The sequence below is a fragment of the Passer montanus genome, unplaced genomic scaffold, assembly GCF_014805655.1.
Source record: "Passer montanus isolate IOZ18808 unplaced genomic scaffold, ASM1480565v1 scaffold131, whole genome shotgun sequence".
Taxonomy (NCBI): Eukaryota; Metazoa; Chordata; class Aves; order Passeriformes; family Passeridae; genus Passer; species Passer montanus.
Genome location: NW_024359944.1, coordinates 909577 through 920180, shown reverse-complemented (window position 1 = coordinate 920180; position 10604 = coordinate 909577). Strand labels below are relative to the sequence as shown.

Here is a 10604-nt window from a genome sequence, read left to right as displayed (position 1 = left end):
GCGGGAATGCAGGAGGGAATCTGCGGCGGAGAAATCAAACCCCACCTCTCCCCAGTGCAGGATGCTCAGAGACCCTCAAAGAGCTCGGGTCTGGGGTGACCAACAGGGACAGAGTGGCGAGGGGGTCAGGGCTAGGCAGGTGCCCCCAGTCCTGCCCTGGGGCTTGCTGAGTGCTCAGGACCAGCCCAGCTGCATCACTGGGGACAGGGAAGATGGCACAGCTCAGGGGTGCTCTGGGGCAGGATGTGGCACCCACTCAGGCCAGTGGAGGAGGGTTGGTCCCACAGTCAGCTGTCCCTGGCCAGCTGCCAACCCAGCACCCCACCCCCGGAAAAGCCTTCATTTTTGGGTGGCAGAAAATCCATATCCTCCTTTCCAAAAGGTCACATTCAGACAACACAGCAAAGCATGAGGGGAAGAGGGGACGCCCCAAGCCCCTCAGCCTGGCTCTGTGGGACATCCCTCCTTGGCCCTGGTGGAATTCAGAGCCCTCCAGAGCTGTGGCAGTTCACACTGGCCATACAGGGAAGGAGAACAAGGACCACGGTGTTCAAGGGCTGAACTTCAAGCCCTGCCACCCTGGCCACTGCTGCCTAAGCACTTCTCTGGTGTTGAATGCTCTGGGCATTCAACCTTCCACACCACTGGGGCATTCACCCACAGCTTCCAGAAACCATCTGTGGCCAGACTTGAGGTCCCAGAGGAAAATATGCTGGAAGTGGATCTTTCTCAAAACCTACTCAAAAATGGGGTTTACAAGAGCAAGGAGCTGCTCCAAAGCAGAAGCAACTGGTGCCCAAGTCAACACAGAACCCAAACCCCTCGTGCTCCCAGAGTGGTGCCAGTGCAGAGAGCAGCCATAGTCTGTGCCAGGTGAGACCTGGTTTATGCTTGACACAGTGGCTGGAGCATCCAGCCAGCTTTTGCCATCCTGCTGCACTCTTCCTCTACTCATGCCCCACCCTTTTTTTTTTTTTTCATCTGGGAACCAGCTCTGCCTGTCTGCTCTCACTGTGTCACCCAGGGAGGAAACCTCTGTCACCCAAACCCGGCGTGCCCAGTGGTGTAAACCCCACAGTGGGCAAGGGGTGCACAGCCATGCCCCTGGTACACAGCCCCTGCCCTCTGCAGCAGGCACTGTCCCCAACTGCACAAAGACACCCAGGGGTGCCCTGACCTGAGCTGAGGGGTGTCAGCAGCCAAAGCTGACAGCTTTTGACCTCCGTGCTCACATGATGAGCAGAGCAGCTCCCAGGACACCCTGCACGAGCATCTTTTCTTTACACTCTGTCTGTGCCCTGTGCCAATATTTCCCCAGTGGCAATGGGCACGCTGAGGGAGAAGGGAGAGCTTAGCTCTGCTCTGCTCTTTAAACCCACCCAAGCAGGGGCTCAGGTGCTACAGAGCCGCCAGGAGTTTGCTCTGCTCCCAGGTCCCACTTCCCCTCTGCTCTGCGTGTTTCCCACTCGGGACAAAACCCCTCGTGTCTGCCAGGCTGAGGGGGGCAGGTGCAGCAACTGGGGGATTGCCCAGCGGACAAAGGCTGCTCAGAGCCTCTGGAAGCACAGGCGGAGCTCAGAAACAGGAATGGAAATGGAAAAGTTGGTGGGTAGCAGGTGACAGACACGCCCTGAGGGAAGCGTCTCCCTCCCAGCCGCGGCGGCCCGGCGGCACGGTGGGATGAGGCCGGGCAGCACCGCCTGGTCCGGGAGCCCCGGCAGGAACATCCCCGGCTTCACGGGGAGGCTGCGGCTCTTTGGGGTGGCCAGGACATCGCAACGAGCTGGGGGTGCCCTGAGGAGGAGCTCCCTCCGTGTCCGCAGCCCCGCACCGCGCCCCAGCCCCGCGCAGGCACTGCCACCTGCAGGCAGAGCCAGAGGCTCCGGCCGCTGCCAGCGACCCCCGAGCCGGCAGGGACCGGCCAGTGCATCCCCGGCAGGAATGGGCCAGTGCATCCCCGGCAGGGACCGGCCAGTGCATCCCCGGCAGGGACAGGCTACTGCCCCCGGCAGGGACCGGCCACCGCACCCCCGGCAGCCCCTGCTGCAACGGGACGCTCCCAGCCGAGAGCGGCCGTCACGAAACACATGGAGAAAAGGGCAGCGGCTCCTCCTTCCTTCTGCCCGAGCAGCCAGACGGGAGCTGAGCTCACACCACGCAGCGCAGGAGAGACCCCAGCAAAGCAAAACCCTGTCCACCCCGCCCCTGTTCGAGGGCCGAATGGGGGCTCCGTGTTTTAAACGCAGTGAGGAAAATTGCTCGTGAGGTGTTCCCTGGAAGCCCAGGCTGGCCTGCGGGAGACCAGGACTCCTGCCATCCCTCCAGGCAAGTGGCACTCGGTTCCGTGCCCTGCTCACACTGGCACAGCTCCCGGGGGCTACACACCCCACTCAGTCCCAGTTTGTGCTGCTTCTTATGCTGCCCCTATGAAGAGCGTGGCCACGAAACTGTCCCCATAAAATTCTGCCCGTGCCGAGGTTTCCTGCCAACAGGCAGGGATGTGCCAGCAGGGAGACACCCCTACTTTGCTATAACCAAAGTACACCTTCTCTAGCAGAAAGTGGTCAAGATAACATCTTTCAACTAGTTTCACCTCCAAAAGGGAGCCCTTATCCCAGGTGGTTCCATCTGTGGGGTCTTCACCCTCCTGTGTCCCTGGAAGGAAGGAAAGCATCCCCCAAGGTCACAGGAACGACACAGGACACTCCACGCCGCAGAGGGGATTTTTCAGAAGCATTTATTTCACTGCTGACACCGGGGCTGCAGAGGGCAGGTGCCCCCCGAGCTGCCCCGTGCTGCAGAAACATCACCCCCTCAATCACAACAATCCACGGACGGCCGGTGTCTGAACGGTGAGACCTTCCAGCACCTACGTTACACAGACCTACAGCACTGGGACATTCACCTGGTAGGGACACCACTTAAAAGGACTTAAAATCATTATAATAATTATAACAAAGCAACCTACAAAGTAACACTTAGAGGCATCATGCAGAAACCAGATTACTTTAGTCTGTATGGCAGCTCAGAGTTGCTGGGTTCATCGGTGGACAAGTGCTTGACTGCATTCTGCCAGTCCAACAAGGTGCCAAGCTGGGCAGCATTCCCAGACAGGACAACAGCTGTGTTTCCTATCCCATGGCAGGAAACACTTCCAGGTCACAGTTTATACATCCAGAACTACACAAGGTTTTGTGCTTGTAAAAGGTGCTGGGAAGTCCTGACGCTTCCCTCTGTGACACCACCTGCTTCCTCTACCGAGTGGCAGACATTTGAATGCAGCAGACTGCCTGAGCTGTGGGGTTTCTTATCTCTTTTTTTTTAAATAAAACCAAAATCTGCAAAAAATGTTATTCTCAGCACAGGTGGACCAAAAAAAATTATGAAAAAAATCATATTACACTGGTGATGTAGAGATTGGCCCATAAGAAAAGAAGCTCTATACTATTGCCCCATAATGAGTTTTTCTTCACCTACAGTTTCAACTTCCCAAGTGAGGTAGGGAGAAGGTGATCACGGGTAAAAGAGGTGGTGTTTCTAAAGGATTCCACTGTTTTGAAGTTATCCTAATCCTTCATGTAAAGTGTTCTTTACAGAAACACTGCCTTTTTTTCACAACAACATTCAGAGTTTTGGTTTTTTGGTTGTTTTGAGTGAGGAAAGAGGGAGAAAGAAAACAAGGATCCCAGAGATGAAATGCTGGCAGTTTTGACACATTTTGGAAGGAAAGCACAGTTACAAAAAGGAAGGAAATAATGTAGTGAATCTGCAGCTAGAAGGGAAAAATAGAGAGTGCTGACATAGTTTGCACTGTGCCCGTTCCAACGGCATTGAATTACACACCCTGTTCATGTGGAAACATACTGTCACACACAGCTGTCAGGAGAGGGAGAGTGGACACTTAGAAACCTGGAGTTTAATTTTGCAGGAACCAGTTAACACAGAAGCCTTCCACTGCCCCTCCTAGTACTGGACAGAATGTGTTTTAAGGCATAGTTTAACATCCATTTCTTCCTAAAGCAATTTAAAGTGTAACAAGCCAGGACGTCAGACACAAAACACTCAACAGGTATTCAGACAGAGGTGAAAGCTGGTTTATGTACAGTGAAATACTTGCCTGTAAACAGGGGAGACTTGAAAAAGAAAGAAAGAAAAAGAACTGCAGACCCAGATTCTAAAAAAGCAAACATTACCAACACAAGGAATGTTCATTAGAGTCCAGTTCCCACTAGAGCTACTCAACAGGAGGATGTACAATGTGATTATGCTAAACAGCACTGATTGACTGTTCCCAGAGTGCCCCAGGAGGGGAAAGAACCTTGGGAGGCCAAACTCTGCAGTATCCCAGTGCAAACTGCCTCAGAGGAAAAGCCTGCAGTCAACAAGCCTTCACACCTATTGTTAGGCTCCACTAGGGGATGCAGTAGCCAGGTGTCACCTAACAACCCCAGGACACTCCTGCCAAGGTGATGGTCCTGTGTGGATTCTAATGCACATCCCCCATGAGCAGTGTCCTGCACACATCCACCTGCCAGGCTACTGGCTTTCCCTCTTCCACGGCTGGGCCAGCTCACAGCCACCAGAACCTCACATAGACAATCAGCATGATGAAGAACACGGCTACGGCCGCCAGCTTGGCGTACGTGGAGCGCATGTTCAGGTACTTGGCGTCCTGGCGGTACTTCTTGGACAAGCTGGACAAGTTGTTGGCCTTGGAATCGAGAGCTGTTCAAGGGAAAGGGGAGAGGAGTTAGGATTAACTGCACGTTCCCCAAATGTTACATTAAGTGTACAAGTTTCTCTTGGCAGCGTGGCCTGTGCCCCCTGCAGCGCTCCGGGGCTTGTCCTGCTGGGGTGAGAGCCACCCGACCTGGAGAGGGGCTGGGCTCCCCACAGCAGCACCAGCACCTGCCAGCTGCTCCAGAATACAGCTGATCCAGCTGAAACACCACTGCTCTTCTCAGGAGGGTCAAGCCTTCCCCTCAGGACGCTCTGCCCACCCAGCTGCCCGAGGAGACAGAACTGTGTGCCAAACACTTGCCATTCCAGTACCTGACAGGGCCTCTCCTCGCTGTAAGACCTCCTCGATGTTGGCCACCATAATCCTCTGCACATCTTGCAGCTCTGTGTTGATGGAGCCCAGGTTCCTCCTTGCCCGGCTATCAATGTAGAGCTTCTTGGTTTTCTGGATGTAGGTGTCTGAAAGGAGACAGGGCTGTCAGGGGGAGTGTCACCTGTCACAGAGCTGCCTGGCTGCAGGAGTGGGAGCATTGCTGAAGACTACATGCAAATATTCACTGGAGTGAGGCCAACAGACTAAAAGCACAAAATCTGAATCTAAGGACATGCACCATTTCCATACCACTTCTCTATTCTCTTGCTCAGAACACCTGTGTCTCCAGTGCCAAGAAGAATCTGAGCTGTCAATTCCATAGGACAAGCTGCAGAGAATCCCATGGCTGCTGCTCCCTCCCAGCAAGAAGTTTCCTGACTAGCCACAGGGAGAGGGATCTCACCAAATTCAATGAAGGAATAGGGTCTGGAGACTGTCGGAACCTTCTTGCCATGCTGCTCATCAAACTCCGAGTGCAAGTCTTCCAGGTATGCAAAGGCCAGCTTCTTGGGGAATCCAGCTTCACACAGGACCAGGTAACATACGCCTTTCTCGATGATGTAGCTAAAAGAATGGGAGACAGAGCATTAATCAATCAATTTTGAACCTATCCTGTCAAACACCACCCTGCACACCTTTATTCCTATGAGGCAATGAGAACTGGGTACAAGAATTTCTGGTTTTCTGCATCGGGATCAAGCGTAAACCTTTCTGCAAAGCAATGGCTTATCTTTTGTTAAGCCAAAATAAATTTTCTTGTAGCCTCAGACCCTATACCCATGCCAACAGCCTTGGGCTTTGACTTCAGCTGAACAAAAGCTGGCCTGTTAATACCATTAGCTGAACAAAAGAGTTGTACTGTTGGAGTATAAAAAAGAGAACACCCTGCAGCCAGGAGGAGGGGAGCACAACAAAGTTTGCCAGCAGAGTAGAGGGGAAGGTGGCCAACATGTCTCTAACTAGCAGAACAGCCAAGTACCTGAGGCCCACGAATGGGAGGCTGAGGCACTGAGATGAGCAGGCACACACAGGAGTTTGGTCTCAGTGTGCTGGGAAGGCACCCAGTCCCTGCCAGCTGCCCCTCTCCATTTCACAGGGCTGGGCATCCCCTTCCTCACCACCACCAGCCTGCTGGAGGGGTGCTGCCATGCACATGCACCACCACAGGGCCAGCTGGGGAGGGACACTGCTGCTAGGGGGGTATGGTGACCTCATGGGCTCGCCGTGGGTGGGTGTGACCGTGCCACCAGTTCTCTGGCTGCAAGGTGGGGAGCTCCAAAGCACACAGTGACACACCTGCTGCTGTGTAAAGCTGCTTGGTTTGCCCCTCAGCTGAGGGCACACGGGTCCTCTTCTCACCCACCACCAACCTTGACACTATTTAGGCTTCACTGTGTCACTCTGCTGCTCCACATTCCCAACTGAATTTTCCTCCTCTCTCAGCCAGTATAAAAATAAAGGCTACAATACTCCCACCAAAACTGAGGGGGTGGAGACAATAAACAGCCCTGTAAACACTTTTGAATGCTTATCTATATTCTTCAGGGTGGAGCGTGAGTGCTACTTTTAGGTTACCTTCCTTTGACTTTCTGCATAATGCCATTAAGCATTAGTCTGGTTAGCATAAAGATTAGCAGTGTATTAAAGAAATGATCCAGTCCTGAGGGCACTGTAGTAAAATAAGCAGCTTAAAATTTTGTTAATAGACACATCAGGCTTACAGAACAACTTCATGCCACTCCCCGCTGTTTTTCCAGATACCCCAGCAGGGCCACGTCCTTTACATTAGCCATCCTCACCTTGTTCCTGGGCTCAGCAGTATCCATTTCTTTTGCTTCTATATGGCCCATGTGCAAACCCTGGCAGCCTTCAAACAACAACAGATTTACCCCAACCAGAAGAAGAAACTCCAGCTGCCATCATCCATTCCACAGCACGCCCCACGTGCCAGTGGCCTTTGGTCCTTTTTATGCTCCTCAGCTTGGACTGCATCACTTCCCTTACCCCTGGAGACCTGCTTGCCACATAGGGGTTGCTAAAGATCAGCACCCAGAGCTTGATTTAGCCACTGCCATGACGAGTAAGACTTGAGCAAATCTATTGAAATGAGGAGAACCAGTGTCAGAAGGGAATTCTGACAGCACTGCTGGAGCAGCCCTCTCCAGGTGAGAGCACTCTGAGGAACGTGTCCCATCAGCACAGCTCTGCTTGTCTCTGCTGGGCCAGCTGGTCCTGCTGGAGCTCTTCAGCTGCATTTCCCACTTGCTTCTCCCTGGTGTGATATTCAGTGTTGGATTTAAAGTTGGTCTGTCAGCACCACAGGGAGCGAGCTCACCTCACTCTGCCCCAGATTCAGGCAATTTTGTCAACTTCAGACCAGAGTTCCTGCACAGCTGGGCCTCTCAGTTTCAGACTTTGTGTGCACCTCCAGGCTTCAGCACAGCACCTGCCTGCACATCCTCACACAAGGGACAGATGTGGCCACTTGCCACTGTTAACTCTGCACAGAGTGCAGCCAGCAGGTCTCCTGTAATCATGTTGGACATTTTGAGAGAAAAGCCTTATCCTGCTAACAGTGGCAAAGGCCAAGGGTTGCTTTTAAATGACAGGTAGGAGTCACTTCAGCCATTCATCAGGCAAAGGTCACCTGCTCACTGACAGCACAGCAGAGCTGTCAGCATTCCTGTACCTGCATAGCCCAGTGCTGCTGCTGCTGCAAGGGTGACACAGCTTCTGCAGCTGAAACCTTGGCACAGCATCTGACAGAAATCACCCAAGGGCTCACAATTTAAACTTCAGGTTTCAGGAAGGCTTGGCTCTGCCTTGAACTGATGAAGCTGAAGATGTTCAACAGCACCTCAGCAAGTCCAGCAATACCCTTGGCCGTGCTGCTGACTCCCCCCAGAATGCTCTGTCCTGCTTTGTGCTGCCCTCAGCAGTCAGAGCTCTGATCTGGCACAAAGACTGGTGAGCAACATGGCCATGGGTCAGCGTTATTTTAGACTAAATCTCAAATTCCCCTGTCACCTCCCCTTCCTGCAGAGGAAAGTTTCTGACCTGAAACTGCTCTTTTCACACAGGTCCTGCTGAAATGCCCCACCTCAAAGGAGGCAGAAGCAAGTGCCCTGCAGCAGCAGCTGTCAGTGGCCAGCAAAACCTACCCAGGGACTCACTCAGCCCAGGAGGAGGAACACTCGTGTCCCAGGCAGGTAACCTGGCTGCTCCTTTGAGACAGCTGGCCAAACAGGCCTGCCCAAGCCCTCCCTCCTCGGCACCACTGCTGTCATTGCAGCCACCACCAAGAGGCTTTGATTGCCTGGGCAAGTGTTGCCACCTTCCCTGACATCTCTGCTTGCATCACGGAGGTAACTCAAGAAGGGATTTACTGGCATCTGCACAGGCTCTTTCCCAAGCTTCACTGCCAGGCAGAGCTACACCCATGCTGTGCCAAGGAGACACTCAGAAACGAGGCAGTTTTTAAAGTCTGTGAAGATTTAACTCAGAGGAAAAGCAAGAGGAAGAGCAGCACTTAGCACTTAACTGCAGCAACAACACCCAAAATCCAAGAGGAGATAAGGATGGCCAGGCCAATCAGGGCCAGCCTCTGACACTGTAACTCCCTAACAAAGGCAACCAGAAGATCAGAGAAAAGATTTTTTAATAAATCTTGTTGCAGTTAGCAGACATAAGACAAGAGAAGCACCCCCCAAAACCTCACTGCTTTTGCCAGAGATTGCCCATCCAAAAAACTCCTGTTGCCATCTCTTCATGCCTCTGAATCTCTGAAGAAAGGGCTGGGGTGGGAGATTTTGCTCCTGTTGCTAGAGCAGAGGCCCAAAGCCAGCCTTGCCCTGCATGCAAAGGCCACCTCCCCCTCTGGCAGCCACAAGCACAGCCAGGCACTGGGAGTCACCTGGCACTGAAGGGACCCTGCTGGGGTGGCACCGTGGCTCCTGGCACGCTCCTGGCACAGCTCTGCCTGCAGAGCTCACCTGGCCCCTGAGCTCTGAGGCTTCCAGCAGGCATCCCTGACACGGCACACTCCTGACTCCTGCCAGGACCCTGGCTCAAGCATGATTCTGCCAGGTGATGGCATGGCACAGGAAGAGGCATTTCCCTCCTCACACATGAGCCTTCCTGCCCTCCAGGGACTGCCAGCTCCCCCTCTGTTCACCCACCCCTCCCCCTGCCCTGCCTCTAAGGAGTAAGGATGTCTGACCCCTGTAACATTTCCTTATTTCACAGCCATGCTCCCTTGCAGCAGTACTACTGCAGAATGCCAAAAGTGCTTTTAAGTTGAGAGCTCGCAAAGAGTTAAGGAAATTAATGAAACACACCCAACAAATCCAGCAAAAATAAGGCTGAATTTACTGGATGAGAGAAAGAACTCTGTCAGGCATTAGGACAACAATAACAGAAACATTCAGAGCTGCTCAGTGTGCTTGTAATGCATGAACAGCTGAGCTCTCCCAGGGCACAGAGAGGACAGGCCTGGGCAGCAGGAGCTCACAGTGGCACTGCCACCCGGCTGTACAAGGACAGACCTCTTTAAAGGCAAGACAGGCTGCCCAGAAGGTGCCGTGAAGGCACAACAGAGTGCAAACAAACAGAAAGGCAGGGAGGGAACAGAACCTGCCCTGCCTGCAGCAAAGGCACAGCCACAACCCGCACGAAAACCAGCACCAGACAGCTGTGCCAAGCACTGACAGCACCCACCCCCCTCCCTCTGCAGCAGGGCGAGGGGCAGCCCCGCTTCCAACAAACCCTCGGCCCCGCAGCCCCGCCGGTACTCACTGGAAAGCCATGGCTCCCGCCTCCAGCGTGCACCTGGTCGGGGACTGCTCGTTCAGCTTGCGGAAGAGCTGCTTCGCCTGGCTCTGGTACTGCTGCAGGTCGCGGCCTGACTGAGGAGGCACGGAGAGAGGAGCTGCGGGCCGGTACCGACACACCGCCGGGCCCCGGGGCCGGTACCGACACACCGCCGGGCTCTGCCCGTCCCACCCGCCGCCGCCGCCGGGAGGCAGCCCCGCTGCCAGAGCCGCCCTGCTGCGAGCAGGGACGGCGCGGCTCCCGGCAGATCGCCCCCCGCCCGCTCCTCACGGACACACCGGCCCCGCCCCGCCCGCGCCCCGCCGGCCGCACCTGCTCGTCTTCTTGCATGGAGGCGGCGAGGGGGAGCCCGTCCGCCACGCGGGCGATCATCGTCAGCAGCACCATGGTCGCGCCCGCCGCCCGCCCTGCCACGGAGCCGCCCGGAAACTGCCGCCGCCGCTTCCGGTGCGCGGCCGCCGCCACTTCCGCCCGCCCCTGGGCAGCGCGGCCGCCCCGCGCGCCTGCGCCAACGCGAGGCCACGCCCCCGAGGCCCCGCCCATGGAGCGGACGCGGCCCCTCGCACGGCCACGCCCACCAGGCTCAGTATGACCACGCCCCCTCAGCGGCCCCGCCCCGTTCAAGCCTCTCCAAACAATCCCCGCCCACCGCTCCGGCCCC

General features: G+C 55.1%; 1 protein-coding gene across 1 annotated transcript; it reads right to left on the bottom strand.

Moving 5' to 3' along the window:
* Positions 1–2718: 2718 nt before the first annotated feature.
* On the bottom strand, positions 2719–10424 carry SEC22B (SEC22 homolog B, vesicle trafficking protein). Its single transcript, XM_039699300.1, has 5 exons — positions 10256–10424; positions 9908–10017; positions 5517–5677; positions 5053–5199; positions 2719–4725 (listed from the first exon to the last, which is right to left on the bottom strand). Exons 1-5 carry the CDS (start codon positions 10328–10330, stop codon positions 4571–4573), a joined length of 648 nt encoding a protein of 215 aa, XP_039555234.1. The 5' UTR covers positions 10331–10424; the 3' UTR covers positions 2719–4570.
* Between the last annotated feature and the right edge of the window lie 180 nt (positions 10425–10604).

Coding starts and splice junctions, on each gene's coding strand:
- SEC22B (XM_039699300.1), bottom strand. CDS start 10,330: ATGGTGCTGCTGACGATGATCGCCCGCGTGGCGGACGGGCTCCCCCTC. Junction 10,018..10,255: donor CCATGCAAGAAGACGAGCAG/GTGCGGCCGGCG, acceptor GTGCCTCCTCAG/TCAGGCCGCGACCTGCAGCA. Junction 5,678..9,907: donor GCGGGAGCCATGGCTTTCCA/GTGAGTACCGGC, acceptor CCATTCTTTTAG/CTACATCATCGAGAAAGGCG.